Source organism: Rhinoraja longicauda, chromosome 17 (genome assembly GCF_053455715.1).
Source record: "Rhinoraja longicauda isolate Sanriku21f chromosome 17, sRhiLon1.1, whole genome shotgun sequence".
In the NCBI taxonomy this organism is placed as follows: domain Eukaryota; kingdom Metazoa; phylum Chordata; class Chondrichthyes; order Rajiformes; family Arhynchobatidae; genus Rhinoraja; species Rhinoraja longicauda.
In genome coordinates, this window is record NC_135969.1 from 20,283,016 (window position 1) to 20,309,414 (window position 26,399).

General features: G+C 54.5%; 1 protein-coding gene across 1 annotated transcript; it reads right to left on the reverse strand.

Moving 5' to 3' along the window:
- Positions 1-26,190, reverse strand: LOC144601629 (solute carrier family 41 member 1-like). The gene is given in 12 exon segments (XM_078413854.1): positions 1-542; positions 1,313-1,461; positions 3,054-3,188; positions 4,514-4,593; positions 7,016-7,160; positions 7,378-7,413; positions 7,416-7,523; positions 8,760-8,904; positions 11,550-11,621; positions 13,082-13,189; positions 24,339-24,523; positions 26,170-26,190. Coding segments are annotated over 11 exon segments (1,326 nt in total). The 5' UTR covers positions 24,516-24,523; positions 26,170-26,190; the 3' UTR covers positions 1-371.
- Positions 26,191-26,399: the final 209 nt, after the last annotated feature.

A 26,399-nucleotide genomic window follows, 5' to 3' on the forward strand; every position in this document is an offset into this window, starting at 1 on the left:
AAAATAAATATTTACTGTTCGGTGGAGCAGGGAGTAAGCGACATTGCCGGCCTGGTGTGGGCTGTTCACCAGCGCTGGAGACCTGCCAGCACCTGAAACGGTTAGATGACCCCTCACTGCCGCTGGCAAACAGCCAGGCTGCTCTCACTGGGCACACTCCCATGGGGATGGGCGTGCAGGGGAGAGGCTGAATGGCCTGTTTCTGGAGCTGGGGTTGGTTCTGGGCAAGGGTGGGTCTAGCCTCCCCACTCCCTCCCTGAGTGCAGGCCGGTTGTGCACGTGCCCCGTGGGGTCAGTGCGGCGCGGCGATCACGGTAAGGTGTCCCCCCCAGAGTACGGGCTTGGGGAACAGCCTCTCCCTCTCCCCCGCCTCAATCTCCGGCTCCCGTCACCAGCGTGGCGTAGAAGCAGATTGCGAGGAAGCCGGTTCCTAGCAGGTCCCCGAAGGCGGTCAGGTACGGGATGGAAAAGTTGTCAGGATCCAGTCTCAGGCTCCAGGTCAGTCTCACCAGCAGCTCCGCGCTGTAAAGCAGCAGGAACACCTGTCCCCAGGGGAGAGCGGTCAGTGGCTCCCTCAGTACTGCCCCCCCCCCCCACCGTGCCGCCCCTCCATCAGTACTGCCCCCCTCCATCAGTACTGCCCCCCTCCCACAGTACTGCCCCCCTCCCACAGTACCACCCCTCCCCCGGTGCCGCCCCTCCCACAGTACCACCCCTCCCCCGGTGCCGCCCCTCCCCAGTGCCGCCACCCCCTCAGTGCCGCCCCCCCTCAGTGCCGTCCCTCCCCCAGTGCCGCCCCTCCACCAGTGTCGCCCCTCCCCCAGTGCCGCCCCTCCCCCAGTGTCGCCCCTCCCACAGTGCCGCCACCCCCTCAGTGCCGCCTCCCCTCAGTGCCGCCCCTCCCCCAGTACCGCCCCTCCCAGTGCCGCCCCTCCCCCAGTACTGCCCCCCTCCCACAGCGCGCCACTCCCTCAGTACCGCCCCCCCTTCAGTGCGGCACTCCCTCAGTACCACCCCCTCAGTACTGCCCCCCTCCCCCAGTACCGCCCCCCCTCAGTGCGGCACTCCCCCAGTATCGCCCCCCCTCAGTGCGGCACTCCCCCAGTACCGCCCCTCCCCCAGTACCGTCCCCCCCCTCAGTGTGACACTCCCTCAGTACTGCCCCTCCCCCAGTACCGCCCCCCCCTCAGTGCAGCACTCCCTCAGTACTGCCCCTCCCCCAGTACCACCACCCCCCCTCAGTGCCGTCCCTCCCCCAGTACTGCCCCTCCCACAGCGCGGCGCTCCCTCAGTACCGCCCCTCCCTGGGTACCTGGAGCATGGCGGCGGTGAGGTATAAGGCGGTAAAGATTAAGGTGATGGCGACGTGGCCGGCTCGCACCACGTGGATGGTTAAGAGGAAGAGCAGGTGCCCTGGCATCACCAGAATCATCAGCACGCGGGCAGAGTTCGAGTTCGGACCTGTGGGGGGCAGAGGGTATCCTGCTGACTATCTGTCTCAAACCCAGTAGCCAGCAACTGTGGGGCAAAATAGTCACCGAGTCTACGCTGAGTCACGCCAATGTAGGAGCCCACCTCGAACAACTTCCCTCCACCCAATGTCCCACCTGGACTCCCACCCATCCCCCCTCCTCCTCCTCCCACATTCCCTCTTCTGGCTTCACAATTTGCCACTCTGCAATCTCTCTGCCTCACAACTACTGTGGTTTCTTTACTCACACACTTTAATCTCTGCCCTTCATTTCAACCATCTGCCTCTCCAACACCCCGTCGCCTGTGTCCACCTATCACCTGGCACGCTTTGCCCCCCCCCCTAATCTGTCTGAAGAAGGGTCTCGACCCAAAACGTCACTTATCCATGTTCTCTCCAGGAATGCTGCCTGACCCCCTGAGTTACTCCAGCACTTTGTCTTTTTGTGTAGTTCCTTTTTGCTACATTCGGCACGTCTCCAATGACTTACCAACTTCTACAGGCGCACCGTAGAAAGCATCCTATCGGGATCCATCACAGCCTGGTTTGGGAACAGCTCTGCCCAAGACCACAAGACAGCACAGAGAGTTGTGGATGTAGCCCAGTCCATCACAGCCTGGTTTGGGAACAGCTCTGCCCAAGACCACAAGACAGCACAGAGAGTTGTGGATGTAGCCCAGTCCATCACAGCCTGGTTTGGGAACAGCTCTGCCCAAGACCACAAGACAGCACAGAGAGTTGTGGATGTAGCCCAGTCCATCACACAGACCAGGCTCCCCACCATCCACTCCATCTACACTTCACGCTGCCTCGGGAAAGCAGCCAGCATCAAGGACCACTCACACCCCGGGCATTCCCTCTTCTCTCCTCTCTTATTGGGCACAAGATACAAAAGCTTGAACGTGTGTACCACTAGACTCAGGAACAGCCTTTTCCCCGCCGTTATCAGACTACGGAACGGTCCTCCCATAAACTAGGGTGTAGTCCTCATCTTCCAACCTACCTCAGCGTGGACCTGGGGCTTTTTTAAATCTGCACTTGTCCTGTAACTGTAACACTATATTCTGCACTCTGCTATTTTTCTCTTTACCTGTTGGTGCTTGTGTACAGCTTGGTTGTACTCATAATCTGACTGATTTATCTAGAGAGCATGCAGAGAAAGTTTAACACTGAATCTCCGTACACACAACAGTAATAAACCAATACTTTGGAGCATGGCCGCACTGAGCCCAGTTGCTGGGTGTGGACAAGGAGTTGTGGGGGGAGGGTTTGGAGATCAGAGGAACTGCGGTTCAATGGAGGGGAAAGAGTGGGAGGAGGAGGTGAGAAACACTGGGGAAGGAGGGTGAGAGGGGGGAAGGAGGAGGGGAATAATGGAAGTGTGGGGGAAAACAGATGGGTGGAGGGGGGAGAAACAGGAGAGAGGGGAGAAATTAAGGGTGGGGGGCGAAATGATATGTTGGGGAGAAACATGGGAGAAAGCGGTGGGGAGAAATGGCGCAGAGGACTTGCATGGAGAGGCAAGGGGGGGCAGCGAGGAACAATGAGGGCACTCCCCCACCCCCGCCCCAGTGAGACCTACCTGAGCGCAGGAAGATTTGGCAGCAGGTGGGACACAGCTCCTGCATGCCTTGCGGCAGCAGTCCTGGAGTGCTGCTCTGGTGCAGGTAGGTGGAGATGCGACTGGCCTGGATCGCCACCAGGTTCCCACCGACTCCTGAAGGGGAGGGGCAAAGGTAAGAGGTCAGGGGGAGAGGATCAATCCCAGCCAACACACGCGTCGGACCGTGCAACAGCAGGACATTCAGCCCATTGAGCCCATTCTAACCCTCGGCACAACCCCAACCATTCCCAGCTCCCACATCTCCTCGAAGTACAACATTCAACTTGAAGACGGAATAGTAAAAGCATAGAAAATAGGCGCAGCAGCTGGCCATTCGGCCCTTCGAGCCAGCACCACCATTCACTGGAATTTAGAAGAATGAGAGTTGATCGTATAGAAAGATATAACATTCTTAAGGCACTGGACAGGCTAGATGCCGGAAACATGTTCCCAATGTTGGGGGAGTCCAGAACCAGGGGTCTCAGTTTAAGAATAAGGGCTAGGCCATTTAGGACGGAGATGAAGAAATATTTTTCACCCAGAGAGTTGTGACTGCGGAATTCTCTGTCACAGAAGGCAGTGGAATTTGGTACTGAATTTGGATGATCATTTTGAATGGCGGTGCTGGATGGAAGGGCCGAATGGCCCACTCCACCTATTTTCTATGTTTCTTTTTCCAGTTTGACAACATCTTTACTATAACATGGTGCCCAAAACTGAACACAATACTCTGTATCACTGCAACATGAACTCCCAACATCTATACTCAATACGCCACAAAAATACACCATCAGAAGACTGACCCCAAACGTCACCTCTCCATGTTCTCCACAAATTCAGCCCACTGACTCACCACTGATCACCCGTTCACATGAGTTTGATGCGATTCCACCTCCTCACCCACTCACTAAACACTAGGGGTAATTTACAGATGACTATTTTACCCACAAACCTGCGCGTCTTTGGAATGTGGAAGGAAACCAGAGCACCCGGAGGAAACCCACGCTTCACAGGGAGAACGTGCAAGTTACACACACAGAACAGCACCTGAGGTCAGGATCGAACCAGGGTCTCTGGTGCTGTGAGGCAGCAGCTCCACCCGCTGCGTAGTTGTGCCAGCTAGAGATTCCGGCTGCAATAACTGTACACAGAATACAGCAGCGCAGAAACAGGCCCTTTGGCCCACCATGTCAGTGCTGAGAGTGGGCTGAAGGGCCTTTCCTGTGCTGTTCTGTTTTATGTTTCATAACAGGAAATTAGGAATGTCTCTATCCATCTCCTCTGGCAGCTGGTTCCATATACCCACCGTTCTCTTTGTCAAAAACGTCTCCAGTACATCTTTACCCCCTCACCATAAACCAATGTGTCCTGATTCTCCTACCCTCAGTTTTAGCTCAGTTGATGGTCACATGTACTGGTAACCTGATGGGTGAACTCACCATTCATGACAGGTGTGAAGACGGCCATCCCCTCAAACCGCGGGTCTGTGATCATCTTGTCCAGGATCAGACCCCCACAACTGCAAAACATTCACCAGTGGAGAGAGACGTTTGATCAAAGGAGTGCCTCGAAAAAAACTCCAGCGAACCAGTACCGGGAGTGTGTGATGGGGGGGGGGGGGGGGGGGAGTGTGTTGGGAGGGGGGGAGTGTGTTGGGAGGGGGGGAGTGTGTTGGGAGGGGGGGGAGTGTGTTGGGAGGGGGGAGTGTGTTGGGAGGGGGGGGAGTGTGTTGGGAGGGGGGGAGTGTGTTGGGAGGGGGGGAGTGTGTGACGGGGGTGTGTGTGACGGGGGGGGAGTGTGTGATGGGGGAAGTGTGTGATGGGGGGGTGTGTGATGGGGGGGAGTGTGTAATGGGGGGGTGTTTGATGCGGGGATTGTGTGATGGGAGTGTGTGATGGGGAGTGTGTGATGGGGAGTGTGTGATGGGGAGTGTGTGATGGGGGAGTGTGTGATGGGGGAGTGTGTGATGGGGGAGTGTGTGATGGGGGAGTGTGTGATGGGGGGAGTGTGTGATGGGGGAGTGAGTGATGGGGGGAGTGTGTGATGGAGGAGGGGGTGTGTGATGGGGGGGAGTGTGTGATGGGGGGGAGTGTGTGATGGGGGGAGTGTGTGATGGGGAGTGTGTGATGGGGGAGTGTGTGATGGGGGAGTGTGTGATGGGGGAATGTGTGTGTGATGGGGAGTGTGTGATGGGGGGAGTGTGTGATGGGGGAGTGAGTGATGGGGGGGAGTGTGTGATGGAGGAGGGGGTGTGTGATGGGGGGGAGTGTGTGATGGGGGAGTGTGTGATGGGGGAGTGTGTAACGGGGGGGAGTGTGTGATGGGGGGAGTGTGTGATGGGGGTGTGTGATGGGGGGAGTGTGTGATGGGGGAGTGTGTGATGGGGGAGTGTGATGGGGAGTGTGTAACGGGGGGAGTGTGTGATGGGGGTGTGTGATGGGGGGAGTGTGTAACGGGGGGGAGTGTGTGATGGAGGAGGGGGTGTGTGATGGGGGTGTGTGTGACGGAGGAGGGGGTGTGTGATGGGGGGGAGTGTGTGATGGGGGGAGTGTGTGATGGGGGTGTGTGATGGGGGAGTGTGTGATGGGGGAGTGTGTGATGGGGGGGAATGTGTGATGGGAGGATTGTGTGTGATGGGGGGAGTGTGTGATGGGGGGGGGGAGTGTGTGATGGGGGAATGTGGTGATGGGGGGGGGAGTGTGTGATGGGGGGAATGTGTGATGGGGGGAGTGTGTGATGGGGGGGAGTGTGTGATGGGGGGAATATGTGACGAGGGGAATATGTGACGAGGGGAGTGTGTGATGGGGGGGGGAGTGTGTGATGGGGGGGGAGTGTGTGATGGTGGGAGTGTGTGATGGGGGGTGGGTGTGGATGGGGGGGAATGTGTGATGGGGGAGTGTGTGATGGGGGAGTGTGTGATGGGGGGTGTGTGATGGGGGCGTGTGTGATGGGGGAGTGTGTGATGGGGGGAATATGTGACGAGGGGGAGTGTGTGATGCGGGGGTAGTGTGTGATGGGGAGTGTGTGATGGGGAGTGTGTGATGGGGGAGTGTGTGATGGGGGGGGGAGTGTGTGATGGGGGGGAGTGTGTGATGGGGGGGAGTGTGTGATGGGGGGAGTGTGTGATGGGGGGGAATGTGTGATGGGGGGAGTGTGTGATGGGGGAGTGTGTGATGGGGGGGGAGTGTGTGATGGGGTGTGTGACGGGGGGAGTGTGTGATGGGGGGGGAGTGTGTGATGGGGGGGGAGTGTGTGATGGGGGGTGTGTGATTGGGGGGGAGTGGTGTGATGGGGGGAATATGTGGAGGGGGAGTGTGTGATGGGGGGGGAGTGTGTGATTGGGGGGGGGTGTGTGATGGGGGGTGTGTGGGATGGGGGGGGAGTGTGTGATGGGGGGAGTGTGTGATGGGGGGGAATGTGTGATGGGGGTGTGTGATGGGGGGGGGAGTGTGTGATGGGGGGTGTGGGGGGGTGTGTGTGATGGGGGGGGTGTGTGGTGGGGGGGGTGGTGTGATGGGGGGAGTGTGTGATGGGGGGGTTGTGTGTGGGGGGGTGTGTGATGGGGGTGTGTGTGTGGGGGGTGTGTGATGGGGGTGTGTGTGTGGGGGGGTAGTGTGTGATGGGGGGGGGGAGTGTGTGATGGGGGTGTGTGATTGGGGGGGGGTGTGTGTGGGGGGTGTGTGTTGGGGGGGAGTGTGGTGGGGGAGTGGTGTGTGGGGGGAGTGTGTGATGGGGCGTGGGTGATGGGGGAGTGTGTGATGGGGGGTGTGTGATTGGGGGGGTGTGTGATGGGGGGGTGTGTGATGGGGGGGGGGGAGTGTGTGATGGGGGAATATGTGACAGGGGGGTGTGTGATGGGGGGGGGAGTGTGTGATTGGGGGGGGGGGGAGTGTGTGATGGGCGAGGGGGTGTGATGGGGGGTGACTGAGAGTGGGACCCACCTGCTGATCAACATGGCCACCAGGACGGGTTGCCAGCCAGTGGACAGCACTTCTCGGCTCGAGCTGCTCCGCCGGGCGATCAGCAGCCACACGGGTGTCACCATGATCAGCAGCCCGCACACCGTAGGAGCCAGGTAGGTTATGTCTGGAGACAGGGACGGCAGTCAGACCCTCCCTCAGTACGGCCCCTCCCACAGCACCCTGCTCCCCAATGTAAGCCCACACCCTCCCCTTCTCCCCCCTCCTCCCCCCCTCCACCAACCCCCCCTCCTCCCACCAACCCCCCTCCCACTCCACCTCCCCCCCCTTTCCCCCCCTCCCCATCCAACCCCTCGTCCCCACCTACCCCCCTCCCCTCCTACCGGTGTAATGGTACAGGGTGCTGCTGATCACCGCAGCAGGGAGAGGGTGACGAGGTCACCGAGGCTGGCGGCGATCGGCGTGGCAATGTTGTCCGGGTTCACCCCCATCTTCTGTGCGCCCAGGATCACCGCGACCATCACCAGACCTGGGGGGGGGGGGGGGGGGGGGGGGGAGGGGAGGAGAGGGAATGGGGGAAAGAGGTTGAGAAGTAAGGGGGGGAGAGTAGGGGTACCGTAGGAGGAGTGGGGAGTGGGGCAGGGATGCAGGGAGGGGTGATTCAAGGAGGGCCTGTCATCGGCCAACGTCTCCGTCGTGTGGTCACCGGTGGAACTGCAGAGGGTGGAAAGTCAGCGGAAGAAATTATGTCTCCCCCCGTCTCCCCCCCCCACTCTGTATCAGGCAGGGGGGGAGTGAGGGGAGTGGGGGGGAGTGAGGGGAGTGGGCAGGGAGAGTGAGCGGGGAATGAGGGGAGTGGGCGGGGGGAGTGAGGGGAGTGGGTGGGGGAGTGAGGGGAGTGGGCGGGGGAGTGAGGGGAGGAGTGAGGGGAGTGGGTGGGGAGTGAGGGGAGTGGGAGGGGGTGAGGGGGGAGTGGGCGGGGGGAGTGAGGGGAGTGGGCGGGGGGAGTGAGGGGAGTGGGCGGGGGGAGTGAGGGGAGTGGGTGGGGGGAGTGAGGGGAGTGGGTGGGGGGAGTGAGGGGAGTGGGTGGGGGGAGTGGGCGGGGGGAGTGAGGGGAGTGGGCGGGGGGAGTGAGGGGAGTGGGCGGGGGGAGTGAGGGGAGTGGGCGGGGGGAGTGAGGGGAGTGGGTGGGGGAGTGGGCGGGGGGAGTGAGGGGAGTGGGCGGGGGAGTGAGGGGAGGAGTGAGGGGAGTGGGTGGGGGAGTGAGGGGAGTGGGTGGGGGAGTGAGGGGAGTGGGCGGGGGGAGTGAGGGGAGTGGGCGGGGGGAGTGAGGGGAGTGGGTGGGGGGAGTGGGCGGGGGGAGTGAGGGGAGTGGGTGGGGGGAGTGAGGGGAGTGGGCGGGGGAGTGAGGGGAGGAGTGAGGGGAGTGGGTGGGGGAGTGAGGGGAGTGGGTGGGGGAGTGAGGGGAGTGGGCGGGGGGAGTGAGGGGAGTGGGCGGGGGAGTGAGGGGAGGAGTGAGGGGAGTGGGCGGGGGGAGTGAGGGGAGTGGGTGGGGGAGTGGGTGGGGGAGTGGGGGGGCGGGGGAGTGCAGTGGCGGGTGAAGCTCAGGGAAATGGGGTCAGGCAGGGATCAGGGGCTATGGTCGGGGTCAGAGGTCACGTGCCAAGGACCAGCGTGGCAATGAAGATGGTGTTGCCGCTGCTGGCACTGGGGGGTGGGGGGGGGGGGGGGGTGAGGTCGGGGTGCTGGGTCCTGGGTCACATACCTAAGACCATCGCGGCGATGAAGGCGGTACTGGCGCTGATGGCACAGAGCAGAAGGGCGCGGTTAATCTCAATGTTGCCCCGAGAGATGGAGCCCAGGGTGATGGCCACCACTGCCGACAGTAAACCCACCACCGTGGCCTGGAGCTGTGGAGACACCGCAGGTCAGCACACACTACACATACATGCACAAGGCTCCTGAACTTGCACACGGCATGTGTACATGCACACGGCTCGTGAACATACACACGGCACATGTACGTGCACACCCCTCCCAACCATTCCGATTTCGCCTCACATTTTTTCTGCAAAATAGTCGGCAATTGCAATTTGTCAATTCGGCCGCTAGAGGTTGCTAAGGGTTCCGCGAGAAATCCTCTCGCCCTGGAAGTCTCCCCGAAAATGTGGCACCTCGGCTGGGCAAGGCAGCCAATCTCGACCTCATCTGGACTTCCACAGCCGATCGGTGGGTTGAATTTGCAACCTGCGGCCGGGGCTATGGAATTCCAGCCCAGCTGGAGCCAGCAAATCTATTCCCATCGCCGACTTCCTTGGCCAGCTGGATAAACCAGCAAAGCTCTGGAACCAAGAGTGCCAGAAAATCAGCGGTGGAACTGTAACGGGTAAATATTACATTTATGCAAGATTATATAATTGTATTAATTAAGACAGGGTTAAAATATAAAGCACAGCAGAAAAGCCAATTACCACCGTTTTGGGCTGATTATCAATGAATGTGCGAATTTACTTCAACAAGTACTACAGTATGCTTAGTTGAGTCGCACATATCAACTCTTTCTTCATAACTTAGTCATACATTTTATGACCATTATTCTTTTACTCAATACCAAGCGCATTGGGATGTGTAAGGAAAAAGCAAAATAGATACAACAAAACAAAACAATTTCTTCTTTGTGTTGCAAAAAGTATCTCTGTTCGATAACCATTCTATAAATAGCAGAATATACTCATGATAGGCCAGACATTGTACATGTAGTCCAAGAACTACAGACTGTTGGAATTAATAGTCGTTTATCACACATGAATGCAGTGCAATGCATACACCCATTTGGCGTGCATACTTTCTTTTGCTGAAAAGTTGCATTAAATGCCATATTATGAATTTTGATGTAAAACTCTGAATTTTGGACATCAAAATGATTAATTTGTAAAATCAAATGTTGGGAGGTCTGCATACAGCATTTGTACATGCCCACACACGTCATAAGGACATGCACAAGGAACATTAACATACGCATGGCACATGTGCATGCACACACATGGCTCATGTACATACACATTGCACGTGAACATGTACAGGCATGGCACATATTCCATTATACAGATATACATGGCATGTGTACACAGACACATGTATACAGCACATGCAAACATTTGGCAAATATACTCGTTCAGATACACATTGCACAAGCACGCACACATATATGTACACACGGCACATGTACATGCATACATGGAACATATACACGTACACACAAACTCCAAAGAATCTTACCAAGGTCTACAGATGCAGTGCGGAAAGCATCCTATCGGGATGATGCATCACAGCTTGGTTTGGGAACAGCTCTGCCCAAGACTGCAGGAAATCGCAGAGCGTTGTGGATGTAGCCCAGTCCATCACACTGACTAGACTCCCCACCATCAACACTTCACGCTGCCTCGGGAAAGCAGCCAACATAATCCCAGTCATTCCTTCTTCTTCTCGCTCCCGTCCGGCAGAAGGTGCAGAAGCTTGAAAGCGTGCACAGCCAGACTCGGGAGCAGTTTCTTCCCCTCTGTTATAAGCTAGGGTACTGCCTAATTCACCTCAACCCCATTGCGGACATTGGACTTTGTCTCTGGAACTGATGCGCTACAATACTGAGAACTATATTCTGCACTCTGTATCTTCCCCTTTGCTCTGCCTATTGTATATGTTTGAACTGTATTTATGTACAGTATATCTGATCTGATTGGATAGCATGCTAAACAAGGCTTTTCACTGTATATCTGCACATATAAATGTGCACAGACATACAAACAGCAAACGTAGATATAAACTCACAGCACATACGTGTTCACACACAGCACATGGACATGTACACATACGGAACATGCAGATGTACACACTGACAGTACACGTACACACATGCAGGCAGACATACAATACCTGTGAATACACACGCAAGCAAAACACGCAGAATACACATGTGGCCATACATGTGTAGAAAGAAAGAACTGCAGATGCTGGTTAATACACAAAAGGACACAAAGTGCTGGAGTAACCCAGTGGGTCAGGCAGCATTTCTGGAGAACATGGAATGGTGATGTTTCAGGTCGGGACCCTTCATGAGTCATGTTCTTCAGAAATGCTGCCTGACCCGCTGAGTTACTCCAGCACAATAAACCCTTGTTATTTCAGACCTCTTTATAACGGTCTGTCTCTTTAAGAACACAGGCTGCTAGTTCCACTGTGGAGGCCACTGAGATTGACACGCTTCCTTCCATACTTAACTATCAAACAAATTAACACACAGCCTGTGGTATTTTCAGCATGCAGTAACAAAAAGAAGCTGCTAAAAAGAACTTTGTAAATGAAAACAACTCGTTTCAGGGAGTGTCTGCGAGATGTTTGGAGTGAATCACTTACGCGGTTACAGGGGACAATCGGCAATAACGAACACCAACAAACAAAAACCCTCCGAGGATTTACCGTATTATGTGCCACATTTTGGCCGAATACAAGCACGGCCGCTGACAGTGGGCCGGGGGGAGGGGGTTCCGTGCCCTACCTGTATCAGGGCCAAGTTGCTTGTCACCAGCAGCCAGCAGTTAGCAGCACTGTCCAGTTTCCCAGTGTTCGCCTGTCACAGAAACAGCGCACAGTGTCAGTCAGAACCGGGGCTGAACACATCCCACCCCTCGCACTTGCCTCCCTCCCGTCCCTATAAACAGTACACAGACACACAATGTAACTCAGCAGGCGGTTCTCTCTAAGCCTTCCCTATCAACAGAAACCACCTGCAGAGCACAGCCAAAGTCTGTCCCAAAATTATTGGACTCCCTGTCAGAGCCCTCTCCACCCTCTGCGACCAGCAGATGCTGAGGTCAGCTGGCAGGATTTTACCGAACCCCTCACACGTCCTGTGCTCTGCGTTAGAATGGCTCCCCTCAGGATGCCGGCTTCACTGCCCAGGCTGTGGGACACAGAGGAGAAGGGCAACCTTTGTCCCCAAGGCTGTTCAGGAGATGTGCAGGACAGGTGTTTGTTAAACGGAGGGTGGTGGGGGCCTGGAACGCACTGCTAGGGGAGGTGGTGGAGGCAGATACAATCGTGGCATTCAAGAGGTTTTTGGAAAGGCACATGGATATGCAGGGAATGGAGGGATATGGATTATGTGCAGGTAGAGAAGAGAGGCGTGGATAGAGTAGAGTCAGAAACGTTTTCCCCAGGGTGGAAACATCAATATCTAGAGGGCATGACTTTAAGGGGAGGGCGGCAAAGTTCAAAGGAGATGTGCAGGACAAGTTTATGTTTTTTACACAGATTGTGGTGGGGGCCTGGAACGTGAGTTTTGAATGGGTGCGTATGCAGGGAATTGAGAGATATGGAAAATATGCAGGAAGTAAGAGATGGTCTTGGCATCATGTTCGGCATAGATGTTATGGGCCGAAGGGCCTGTGCCTGTGCTGTACTGTTCTATGTAAATCTTTCCCCTCTCACCTTAAACCTATGACCTCTGGTTCTCGGTTCCCCTACTCTGGGTAAAAGACGGTGCATTTACCCCATCTATTTGCCTCTTGGTTTTATACACCTCGATAAGATCACCCCTCAGCCTCCTGCACTCCAAGAAATAAAGTCCCAGCCTCAGGGTGCAGATGAGATTCACCAGAATGTGGTCTGGAATGAAGGGCTATGGTTGCAGGGATTGTACAGGCTGAGATTATTCTCACTGGAGTGTAGGAGGCGAAAGGGTGGTGGTGGAGGTAGATATGATAGTAGTGTTTGAAAGCCTTTTAGATCGGCACAATGGATATGCAGGGAATAGAGGGATATGGATCACGTGCAGGCAGTGGAGATTAGTTTAACAGCATCATGTTGGGCATGAATGTTGTGGGCTGAAGGGCCTGTTCCTGTGCTGTACTGCGTGACTCATGCCCAATATATTTCCAAAAGGCACGTCCCATCAACATCATGTCCAAATGACGGCACCCGAGGGTGACATTGGGCTCGGGGTTCCCATGACGGCTGACGGCTGACGGACGAGGGACTGCCCTGGGGAGAGGTCAGGGGTCGGGGGTCGGAGGTTGGGGGGTCGCTCACCGCCGTGGACAGCCTCGACGCCAGGGTCATCTCCAGGTTGCCCTTCAGCCCCACCAGGGCAGGAGCTAGGATGAAGATTTCCGACATTGCCTTGAACACCGGCCAGTGCTAGGGAGAGTGGGGGAGGAGAGACATCAGAGGTTAGTGACTGGCCGACCAACCGTCCCCACCGGAGTCCACGGCAACTCCAACTGCAATCATCAGGACCCTCCGGCCCCAGAAACCTCCAGCCCCACTGCTGCCGTTCCGTGCACACCAGGCAGAGGAATGGGCTGGATGGGTCTCCTGAAGTTCATAAGTTCATGGGGCAGAATTAGGTAGGCCATTCGGCCGATCAAGTCTACTCCACCATTCAACCATGGCTGATCTACCTTTCCCTCTCAACCCCATTCTCCTGCCTTCTCCCTGTGACCCCTCACTCCTTACTAATGAATAATCTATCTATCTATCCCCACTTTAAAAATACCGATTGACTTGGTCTCCACAGCCTTCTGTGGCAATGAATTCCACAGATTCACCACCCTCTGACTAAAGAAATTCCACCTCATCTCCCTCTCCAATGCCTGGGGCCTCCTCACTGCACGCAAGGGCCTCCACCCCTCACAGACAGATATCATGGGGGGGTGAGTCAATGCTCCTAACTCCCTCCCCGTCCACTTGTGGGGTTGGTCCAATCTCAACTATCCACATCATCGGCAAGGTGAATACTTCCGAGAAACCGTAGGGAAAGTTCGGCACGTCTCCACCTACTCTCACCAACGTCTACAGATGCACCAGAGAAAGCATCCTATCGGGATGCATCACAACTTGGTTTGGGAACAGCTCTGCCCAAGACTGCAAGAAATCACAGAGTTGGAGCCCAGTCCATCACACAGACCAGACTCCCCACCACCGACTCCATCTGCACTTCACGCTCTCTCGGGAAAGCAGCCAACATCATCAAAGACTTTCAAAGTCATTTGTTCTTCTCCCCGCTCCCGTTGGGCAGTCGGAACAGAAGCTTGAAAGCGCGCACCACCACACTCAGAAACAACTTCTCCCCCTCTGATATCAGACTTCTGAACAGTCTTTTCATAAGCTTGCATTCACCTCTACCCCATTGCGGACATTTGACTTTGTCTCTGGAACTGAGGCGCTACAACGCAGAGAACTACATTCTCCACTCTGTATCTTCCCCGTTGCTCATTGTTCTTGAGCATGAACTGATTGCATTCATGCATTGTATTATCTGATCTCATTGGATCATAAGCAAAACAAAGCTTTTCACTGTATCTCGGTACACGTGACAATAATAAACCTAAATCGGAAGAACACTGTCTACTATGTTATCACAACCCCTGGATAACCCAAAGTGCTTCACAGGACAGGAAATGCACCCAACATGGACAGAAGTAAAATACTGCACCCAGCACGTCCCCCTTACTGCAGCTAGACGACAGAGCAGAACACTATCAACCGTCTACAGGTGTACAGTAGAGAGCACACTGACTGGCTGCATCACGGCCTGGTTCAGCAACTCGAGTGTTAGGAATGAAGGAGACTACAGATAGTGGTGGACACTGCCCGGTCCATCACAGCTACTGACCTCCCCACCATCGAAGGGATCTACAGGAGGCGCTGCCTCAAAAAGGCAGCCAGCATCATCACAGACCCACACCACCCTGGCCACGCACTCATCTCGCTGCTACCATCGGGAAGAAGGTACAGGAGCCTGAAAACCGTGACCTCCAGGTTCAAGAACAGCTTCTTCCCAGCAACCATCAGGCTCTTGAACACTGCACAACACCAACCTCAGCAACTGTGATCTTCTATGGACTGGTCTTTGGTTGTACTACAGACTTCATTTTTTGCACTATTATGGTCACCCAGTGTTAGTTATTAATTTATTGTATTACTGATTATTATATATTTACTTGCATGTTATTATGTTTATGGGCCAGTTAAACCACAACAAGTAAAAAATGTCATTGTGGTGTTAACATTAAATAGTGCTCTACAGACTTTGGTTTTGCACTATTATGGTTACCTAATATCACGATTATTAATTGATTGTATTATTGAATATTTTTCATTTATCTGTATGTTATTGTGTTTACGATCCTGTCAAGCTGCTGCAAGTAAGAATGTCACTGTTCCCTTGTTGGTATATACGACAGTTATGCCTCTTGGTGTTCGACCCATCTCCCTCGAAACCTTTCCTATCCATGTGTCTCTCCAAATGTCTTTTACATGTTGTTATCGTAGGGTGCAGGAGAGAGTCACCACTTTGGACATTAACAGGCAATTGGTCATGTTAATCCAGACTTAAAACTCCCCCAAAAAACTAATCACTGCCATTAATCACTCCTCTGGCAGCTCATTCCACATACCTACCACCCTCTGTAATAAAGAGAGAGAGACAGGGAGAGAGATATGACGAGGGTGGCCATGGAAAGGAGAATGAGAAGGGAAAGGGGAGGGATGGAAAGCGCGAGTGTTTGAAACACTGTAAGAATCAATAGAATACGAGTCAAATTTTGAGTCAAATATGGCAGCAATGTGCAGCGGGTGAACCACTGCCTCACAGCACCAGAGACCCAGGGTTGGGTGCTGTCTGCGTGTGGAGTTTGCACGTTCTCCCTGTGACCACATGGGTTTCCTCCCACATCCCCAAAGAAAGTGTGGGTCTGTAGATTAATTGGCCCCTCTGGAAATGTCCCCCTAGTGTGGAGAGAGTGGTTGAGAAAGTGGGATAACGTGGAACAAGTGTGAATGGGTGATCGGCGTGGACTCAGTGGGCCGAACCGCCTGATGCCACACAGCCTCTCTGAACTAAACCAAAACATTTTATCAGCAACTGTCAGCAACCTAAACACAGGCGCAGTCACATCTCAGACACACCATTCCTATGCTGTAAATAGAATTAAACTTCCAGATAAAGAAGCAAAGTGACGTTAGTTTGGGGGGTGGCAAGGGGTGCAGGAGAGAGTCACCACTTTGGACATTAACAGGCAATTAATTGGTCATGTTAATCCAGACTTAAAACTCCCCCAAAAAACGAATCACTGCCATTAAGCCTGAAAGTTTGGTTTTCACCAGAATCTCAGGATCCATACATCATCATAGTTTTAGGGAGGGCCGCACTGTGGAGGGGGGGGGGGGGGTACTGGGGGGGGGGGGGGGGTACTGGGGGGGGGGGGGGGGGGTACTGAGGGAGGGGGGGTACTGAGGGAGGGGGGTACTGAGGGAGGGGCGGTACTGAGGGAGCGCCACACTGTGGGAGGGGCAGTACTGAGGGAGCATCGCACTGTAGGAGGGGCGGTACTAAACGAGCACCCCACTGCCCAGTTAATGCTGGTTGCAAGGTCACCAACCCCTTTAGCCTGTGCTATCCCATCTTCAATACCTTGTTACCCATGCCCTGCTGCACACTGTCCCTGGTTTTGGATTTACGAGCTCAGTCCGTGGCAGATTACGGATAGAACGTTCCGGATCCCTGTGTCCCACCACCCCATGACGTCCCACCCTCCTTCGTGCTACCACGTTAACCCCCACCCCACCCCCCCACCCCATGGGCTCGAGTCACGGTCTCGGCCTCGGGTGGAGCGCGGTCTGCAGGAATACCCACTTGCACCAAGTCCATGACGATTCCGGCCGCCACCATCCCGATTCCAGCCAGCAGGAAGGGCAGGCTGATCTGGGAGATCAAGGTGAGGCCAGTCTCCGGGTGGAGGCCCGGTGGGAATTTGGCCTGGCTGCAGGTGAACCTGCGTAGACGCCCCTCCGTGAACCAGAGCTGGAGTTTGAGCTGCGTCACACGCATGGTCCTCCTGCCACCGTGTGGCGAGCTAGCCCATGGCCACCAGCTCCTTCCCCCTCAGCGGCTGCTCGTCCAGCCGCCCTCCCAGCCCGGGCTGGCCAGGGGATGGAGCGGCCGGGACCCCCGGTGATGGCTGCACCAGCCGCGGCACGGGTCAAACCAGGCGCTGCCTCTGGGAAAACGTTCCCAGCAAAAGACTTCAGGGTGACTTTGCCCTTCGCTGGAAGATCAGAGGATCTGACGAGTTACACAGAGATTAAACTAGAATCCTCTCTCTGCCCCACTCCCCCTCTCTCTGCCCCACTCCCCCTCTCTCTGTGTCCCTCCCCCTCTCTCTGTGTCCCTCCCCCTCTCTCTGTGTCCCTCCCCCTCTCTCTCTGTCCCTCCCCCTCTCTCTGTGTCCCTCCCCCTCTCTCTGTGTCCCTCCCCCTCTCTCTGTGTCCCTCCCCCTCTCTCTGTGTCCCTCCCCCTCTCTCTGTGTCCCTCCCCCTCTCTCCCTGTCCCACTCCCCCTCTCTCTGTGTCCCTCCCCCTCTCTCCCTGTCCCACTCCCCCTCTCTCTGTGTCCCTCCCCCTCTCTCTGTGTCCCTCCCCTTCTCTCTCTGTCCCCCCCCTCTCTGCCACCTCCTTCTCTCTCGGTCCCTCTCTGTCCCTCTGCTCCTCCCTCTCTGTCTCTCTTGGTCCCTCTCTGTCTCTCTCGGTCCCTCTCTCTCTCTGTCCCCCCCCCCCCCCCCCCCCCCTCTCTGCCACCTCCTTCTCTCTCGGTCCCTCTGTCCCTCTGCCCCTCCCTCTCTGTCTCTCTTGGTCCCTCTCTCTCTCTCTCGGTCCCTCTCCCTATCGGTCTCTCTCTTTACAATGACACAGGCTGGGCAGATGAATGGTTCTTATTTCTGTGTTGCTGCCTCACAGTGAGTCAGACCTGTGCTGCAACCAGAGCAGCTGTTCAGTTCGCCGTTTGCATGCGGAACAGGCAGCTCCGGCCAATTCTGCTGCCTCAGCAGCAGGGCACAGAGTCAAGGCTGGTCTGGATGTACTGGAGGTGTTGGAGAGGGGGAAGGTGTTTACCAGAATGCTGTTTGGATTAGGGCATTTCAGCTACAGGGAGAGGTTGGACAGACTTGGATTGTTTTCTCAGGTGTTGGAGGTTGAGGGGAGACCTCAAATAAGTATATAAAATTATGTGGGACCACCGGTTAGAAGTATATAACAAAAATAAACAAACAATAAATAAATAAATTGACGAGTAAACAGGCAGATGATTAATAATTACATAAATTGACAGATTGACAAATAAATAAATAGATAAATATAAGGATAAATGGATAAATTATGAATAGTAAATAAATTATAAAATTATAAAATTATACAGGGAGACCTAATAGAAGTATATACAATAAAGAGGCATAGATAGATAGGGGAGACAGTCAGAACCTTTTCCCCAAAGTGGAAATGTCAAAGACTAGAGGTCATAGGATTAAGGTGAGAGGGGCCAATGTAAGGGAGATGCGTGGGGCAAGTATTTTTACTTGGGAGGAACCTGCTGCCAGGGGTGGAGGAGGCAGATACAATAGGGGCGTTTCAGAGACTTTTGGATAGGCACATGAACATGCAGGGAATAGAGGGATATGGATTATGTCCAGGCAGATAAGAGATGGTGTTGGCATCATGTTCAGCACAGACATCATGGGCCGAAGGGCAATAGTTCCGTGTACTATTCTGGGACTTTGGGAGAGGAGGGGGGAGGGAGGGCTCAGAACCACGTGAAGGTCTCATGGAGTCAGAGGGCAAAGGTTGGGAAGGAGCAACCCCCCCCCCTCGCTCCCCACCGTGAAAGCAACATCACCAACAGATGACTTCAGGCAGGGTGGTGCCTGGTGGGCCCAGTGTTGGCTAGATGGGATCTCAAGAGGGAAACGATGTGGTGAACTGTGGAATTGGTTAAATGACTAGAGTGGAGGAAGGGGGCAAGGGGGGAAGGGGAGGGGAGGGGAGTGTTGGTAGGTTATTTTGCCACCTTCTAGCCTCTGTCTCCCCTCGCTCACTAACCATGGCTCCAACTTCCATCAACGCCCCCCATCACCACATCTGCTTCCCCACCTCCAGCCTCTGACCCTCCCCTCTGCAGGTCCCAACTCAAAATGTCAACCACCCCTCTGCCTCTACGGACACTGCCTGATCTGCCGAGTCCCTCCAGCATGCTGCATCTTGCTCCAGGTTCCAGCAATCTTTCACTGGTGTAAATTAAACAGTTCTTGAGAAACTCAGCAGGTCAAGCAGCCCAGTTTAGAGATAAAGCACAAAAACAGGCCCTTTGGCCCACTGAGTCCACTCCAACCATCAATCACCCGTTCACACTAGTTCTATGTTATCCCACTTTCTCATCCACTCCCTACAGGCTAGGGGGCAATTTACCGAGGGCCAATCAATCTACAAACCCACACACACATTTTTGGGATGTGGGAGGAAACCGGAGCACCCGGAGGAAACCCACACAGTCACAGGGAGAACTGCACACTAATACTATCCTACACACACTAGGGCCAATTTTACAATTGTACCAAGCCAATTAACCTACAAACCTGTACGTCTTTGGAACGTGGGAGGAACCTGGAGCACCTGGAGAAAATCCATGCGGTCACAAGGAGAATGTGCAAACTCCGTACAGATAGCACCTGTGGTCAGGATCGAACCTGTGTCTCTGGTGCTGTAGGCAGCAACTCTATCGCTGTGCCACCGTGCCATCCCAAGATTATCTGAAAATCTAAAAAAAATCACATGGACTAACTCGCCCCACCCCACCCCTCCTTCATGAACGCCCCTGCATTAACTGAAGGAGCCCACACTGACCAAGGTGGCTGAATCCTGAAGGACATAATGGGCAGACTTGGCAGCAGTGGGCAGTACAAGGAACCTGATTGAGTCTGCCTGGTGTGGAGAGGGGTGTGGCGGCACTGAGCAAAGGGAAGGGCAGGGGGTTGTACAACATCCCATGTGACGGTGTGGACCTGCCGGGGGAAGGGGGGGGCAGCCGAGACCTGGCGACACAAATTCAAACAACAATCTGTGACATCACACCAAGGCAGCTGGCTGATTGGACGGACACAACTCACGTCTGGGCCTCTGGTGACACAGCAAACTGCAGGTGCTGGTTTACGAAAAAAGACACAAAGTGCTGGAGTAACCCAGTGGGTCAGGCAGCATTTGTGGTGGACATTTCAGGTCGGGACCCTTCTTCAGACTAGTCACCTATCCATGTGTGGGAAGGAACAGCAGATGCTGGCTTATACCGAAGATAAATACAAAGTGCTGGAGTAACTCAGCGGGTCAGGCAGAGTCTCTGGGGAACATGGATGGGTGACGTTTCAGGTCGTGACCCTTCTTCAGACAGAACAATGGACAGGGATGCCTGTCAACCATTTGGCTACACACTAATCTTGTCACAAAGTGGTGGGGGGGGGGGGGGGTGGGGGAAGAACAATGGAGGACCCGGTGTGGGGGGAGCGCCGTGAGGGAGGGGGAAGAACAATGGAGGGCCCAGCATGGGGGGACTGCCGTGGGGTGGGGGGGGACAAAGGAGCTGGCAGGGGTACTTTGTAACGTTGTCAGCGCCGTTTACGTGATGACTATTCACATACCTTGGATATGCAAGCAAAATATTTCACGGCGGCTTGTCACATGTGACAATAATGTATTCTATTTCAAGTGTAAAAGGAAAAATGAGATACCAAGCAACTGTGGATGCTGGTTTACAAAGAAAAAACACCAATTGCTGGAGTAACCCAGCGTATCAGGCAGCATCTCTGGAGAACATGTCAGGTCGGGATCCTTCAGATTACTCACCTATCATAGAAACATAGAAAATAGGTGCAGGAGTAGGCCATTCGGCCCTTCGAACCAGCACCGCCATTCAATATGATAATGGCTGATCATCCAAAATCAGTATCCCGTTCCTGCTTTCTCTCCAGATCCCTTGATTCCGTTGGTCATACAAGCTATATCTAATTCTCTCTTGAAAACATCCAGTGAATTGGCCTCCACTGCCTTCTGTGGCAGAGAATTCCACAGCTTGACAACTCTGGGTGAAAAAGCTTTTCCTCATCTTAGCTCTAAATGGCCTACCCCTTATTGTTACACTGTGACCCCTGGTTCTGGACTTCCCCAACATTGAGAACATTTTTCCTGCATCTAGCCTGTCCAATCCCTTAAGAATTTTATATGTTTCTATAAGACCCCTCTCAGCCTTCTAAACTCCAGTGAATACAAGCCCAGTTGAGCCATTCTTTCCATGTTCTCCAGACATGCTGCCTGACCCGCACTGAGCTGCCAGAGGAAGTGGTTGAGGCAGGTAGAATAACAATACTTACGAGACCATGGGATAGGGAAAGACACAAAGTGCTGGAGTAACTCAAGAGTGTCAGGTAGCATCTCTAGAGAATATGGGAAGGTGACCTTTTTTTATAGTTTAGTGCTATTTGCTGAACTACAACTTATGTTTAGGTTTATTATTGTCACACGTACCGAGGTACAGTGAAAAGCTTTGTTTTGCATGCTATCCGAACAAAACAGATAATACTATACATATATATAATCAGGTCAAACTCAAGTACAATAGGTGGAGCAAAGGGGAAGATACAGAATGCAAAATATCATTCTCAGCATTGTTGAACACCAGTTGCAGCCAGACTAAAAATAAAATAATTAATTAATGCTGTTAAACTTGAAAGAGTGCTGAAGATTTACTTGAAAGAGTGCTGAAGATTTACGAGGATGTTACTTGGACAAGGGCCTGAGCTACAGGGAGGGGTTGGGCAATCTGGGACTTTGTTCCTTGGAGCACAGGGGGATGAGAGGTGATCTTATTGAGCTGTACAACATCAGGAGGGGAATAGATAGGATGAATGCACAGTCTTTTACAGGGGAATCAATAGACATAGGCTAAAGGTTAGAGGGGAAAGATTTAATCAAGATTTTTTCACACAGAAGGTGGGGGGGGGGGGGGGGGGGTGTATGGAACGAGCTGCCAGAGGATATAGCTGAAGCAGGTAGAATAACAACATTTAAGAGACATTTGGTCCGGGAAAGACACAAAGTACTGGGGTGACAGCGGGTCAGGCAGCATCTCTGGAGAACACGGAGAGGTGACAATTCTGGTCGGCACCCTTGTTCAGACAGGTACATGGATCGGACAGGTTTAGAGGGATATGGGGAGAAAGCAGGGGTACTGATTTTGGATGATCAGCCATGATCATATTGAATGGCGGTACTGGCTCAAAGGGCTGAATGACCTACTCCTGCACCTATTTTCTACGTGTTCTATATGGGACAAACACAGAATGGGACTGGTAGATGGAGCGTGTTAGTCAGCATGGACGAGTTAGGCCTATTTTCGTGCCGTACTTGGGGGTCAATTTTCTTCCCCCAAAAATAAACTCTATTCAGAATTGTAAAAAAAAAACTATACTAAAAACTCTTCATACATCATTCTCAGTGTCTAACATTCAACAGTGTCCTACTCAGTAATGTTCACACTTAGAAGGTATTTATTCACAAAATGCTGGAGTAACTCAGCAGGTCAGGCAGCATCTCGGGAGAGAAGGAATGGGTGACGTTTCGGGTCGAGACCCTTCTTCAGACTGACACACTTATCTTTGAACAAAACACCCTTGCCACTCATATGGCCCCCGAGGGTGATATCCCTTCCCCTGTTTGAGGGGTGTACCCAATGTCTGCTGCCCAATGTCCAGCAGCGGAAGGACCCTAGACTGTGGTCCTCCCCCACAGAGCCTTGGCGTTGGCTGCACCGAGCTTCAGTGCGTCCCTCGGCACGTACTCCTGCAGTCTGGAGCGGGCCAGTCGGCAACATTCCCTGCTGGGAGGTCAACAAGTTTCGGGCAGATCATAGAGCATCTTTCACCAAGTTGATGGTCTTCCAGCAGCACCTGATGTTTGTCTCCAAAGGTGTCCCTGGGAACAGCCCGTAAATCAGAGAGTGTCCCCTGTTAGGGAGCTGTTTGGGGTGTTTTATGGCGGCACAGTGGTGCAACATTAGTGTTGCTGCCTTACAGCACCAGAGACCCGGGTTTGATCCTGACTGTGGGCGCTGTCTGTTACGGAGTTTGTGCTTCCTCCCACACTCCAAAGACATGCAGGTTTGTCGGTTGATTGGTTTCGGTAAAAATGGTTAAATTGTGCCTAGTGTGTAGGATAGTGTTAGTGTACGGCGTGATCACTGGTTAGAGTAGACTCGGTGGGCCGAAGGGCCTGTTTCCACCCTGTATCTCTAAAGTCTAAAGGGATGAACTGTGACAAGGACCCATGCATCCTTCTCCAGACTCTTCACAACAGCACACTCTGCGATAACTGGGTGGGGGTTGGGGGGGGGGGGGGGGGGTTTGAAGTCACTCCCTCTTCTCCCCTCTCCCATCAGGCAAGAGGTACAGAAGTGTGAAAACGCACACCTCCAGATTCAGGGACAGTTTCTTCCCAGCTGTTATCAGGCAACTGAACCGTCCTATCAACAACTAAATTAGTAAGCTGTCCTGAGCTGCCATCTACCTCACTGGAGACCCACGGACTGTCTTTATTCAGACTTTACTGGACTTTATCTTGCACCAAATGTCACTACTCCCTTTATCCTGTATCTGTACACTGTTAACAGCTCCATTGTAATCATGTATTGGCTTTCCGGTGAAGATAGACACAAAATGCTGGAGTAACTCAGCGGGTCAGGCGGCATCTCTGGAGAAAAGGAATATGTGACATTTCAGGTCGGAATCCTTCTTTAGATTGATAGATGGAGATGAGGGGGAGTCCAAAATGGAAGGATGGAGCCCATAATGGCCCATTGTTGACTGGGGAAGATGTGCTAACGACAATATACAAGGATGGGAACAGTGGAACTCTTTCCGCTGACTGGATAGCTTGCCACAAAATGATTTTTGCTGTACCTGTACATGTGGCAATAAACTAAACTACTACTAAGTATTGTAGCGCATCAGTTCCAGAGGCAAGAGGCAAGTCTCACCCCGGCCACTCCCTCTTCTCCCCTCTCCCATCGGGCAAAAGTTATAGAAGTATGACAACGCACACCTCCAGATTCAGGGACAGTTTCTTCCCGGCTGTTGTCAGGCAACCGAACCATCCAACCAACAACAAGAGAGCAGTCCTGAGCTATTATCTACCTCATTGGAGACCCTTGGGCTATCTTTGATCAGACTTTACTGGATTTATCTTGCACTGAATGTTATTCTCTTTATCATGTATCTACACTGTGGACTGCTCGATTATAATCATCTATTATATTTTCTGTGACTGGTTTGCAGGCAACAAAAGCTTTTCATTGAACCTTGGTACTCGTAGCAATAAATAAACTCAAACAGTCAAGGTCCAATGCTGGTTCCCTTGTTGGTGATCAGTGCAATACCGCGGTAAACATGACAATAAACTAAAAGGGACTGACTTGAATAATGTCCAGCTCAAATCCGGCCAGCACCATGCCTAGTCCAGCCAGCAGATAGGGCAGCGTGACCTGTGAAGCCACCCTCCAGGTCGTTTCCCCCGCCTCCTCTTGCCCCCACTCGGGCCGATCCCTGTCCTCGATCTCCCTCCTCCTCCTCCGAGTCTTCATGCCTTCCATGGGCGACTCTGGAACACCAGGGAGAGGGATGGGCAGAGTTAGGCACGGGGTGTAGGCTGTTCCTGGGTTTGGGAGTCGGGGGGGGGGGGGCAACAAGACAGTGGGGGGGGGTGTCACACACTCAATTCTCTGCACCCCCAGTAGGGAAGAGCCCTCGATACGCACGGGAACCGCTCAGCAGCTTGGGGGGGGGGGGGGGGGGGAGGTGGAAGATAAGCAAGGGAGAAGGGGCAAGGAGAGGGTAGGGAGGGTGATGGGGACGTGTGGGGGAGAGGGTTGGGCAGGGGTGGAGGAGAACTGGAGAGTAAAGGGGAGATGGTGAGGGAGGAGGGGAGGATGGGCAAAGGAGGAGATGAAGGGTTGGGGTAGGGGAGGAAGGGAGGATGGTTGAGCAAGGGGGAAGGCAGGAGGGGGGAATGGCAGAATAGCTGGGGGCGAGGAGTGTGGTTGCAGGGGAGGTGGAGAGAAATGAAAGGTGGGAGGGGGACAGAAAGGGAAAGGGGTGGAGGCGAGGAGGTTGGTTGAAGGGAGAGGAGGAGAGGGGTGAAAGGGGGGTAAAACGAGTGGGTGGGCTTGGGAGAATGCGGTATTGTTTTTAGGGAGGGAGGTGGAAGGGGGCACTACGTGACCCAGGGGGAGGGGGGGGTTGTGGAGGGGGGGTGTAGAGGGGGGGGGGTGTAGAGGGAGGGGGGGGTGTAGAGGGAGGGGGGGGTGTAGAGGGAAGGTGGTATAGAGGGAGGGGGGGTGTAGAGGGAGGGGGGGGTGGTGGAGGGGGGGGTGGTGGAGGGGGGGGTTGTGGAGGGGGGTGTGTGGAGGGGGGGTGTAGAGGGAGGGGGGGTGTAGAGGGAGGGGGGGTGTAGAGGGGGGGGTGTAGAGGGGGGGTGTAGAGGGAGGGGGGGTGTAGAGGGGGGGGAGGTTGTTGAGGGGGGTTGCAGAGGGGGGGTTGTAGAGGGTAGGGGGGTTGTAGAGGGTAGGGGGGTTGTAGAGGGTAGGGGTTGTGGAGGGGGGGGTTGTGGAGGGAGGGGTTGTGGAGGGGGGTGTGTGGAGGGGGGGTGTAGAGGGAGGGGGGGTGTAGAGGGAAGGTGGTGTAGAGGGAGGGGGGTGTAGAGGGAGGGGGGTGTGGAGGGAGGGGGGGTGTGTAGGGGGGGGTTGTGGAGGGGGGGTTGTGGAGGGGGGGGTTGTGGAGGGGGGTGTGTGGAGGGGGGGGTGTAGAGGGAGGGGGTGGTGTAGAGGGGGGGGGGTGTAGAGGGAGGGGGGGTGTAGAGGGGGGGGAGGTTGTGGAGGGGGGGTTGTGGGGGGGGGGGTGTGTGGAGTGGGGGGGTGTAGAGGGAGGGGGAATGTAGAGGGAGGGGGGTGTAGAGGGGGGGGTGTAGAGGGAGGGGGGTGTGTAGGTTGTGGAGGGGGGGTTGTAGAGGGTAGGGGGGTTGTAGAGGGTAGGGGGGTTGTAGAGGGTAGGGGGGTTGTAGAGGGTATGGGGGGTAGAGGGGGGGTGTGGAGGGGGGTGTGTGGAGGGGGGGTGTAGAGGCGGGGTGTGTGGAGGGGGGGGTGTAGAGGGGGGGGTTGTGGAGGGGGGGGTGTAGGGGGGGGGGGGGGGTTTGTAGAGGGTGGGGGGGGGGGGGGTAGAGGGGGGGTTATGGGTTCGGGAGGGGAGCACCGGCCGGCGGGGACAGGGCTGGCTGCGCGGCTCGGACAGAAAACGTCCTGAAAAAAAAAAACTTTCACTAAAAGTTTGGCAAAAGTTTTTTAGAAGTCCGGCAGAACTCTTTGGTAACCTCTGACTCTGGGACGTGGTCCGCCCCTTCCGCCTCCAGCTCCAGCTCCCACCCCTGAGCCACCCTACCCTACCCGACCCCCACCCCTCCCCCAGCCCCCAGCCCACCCCAC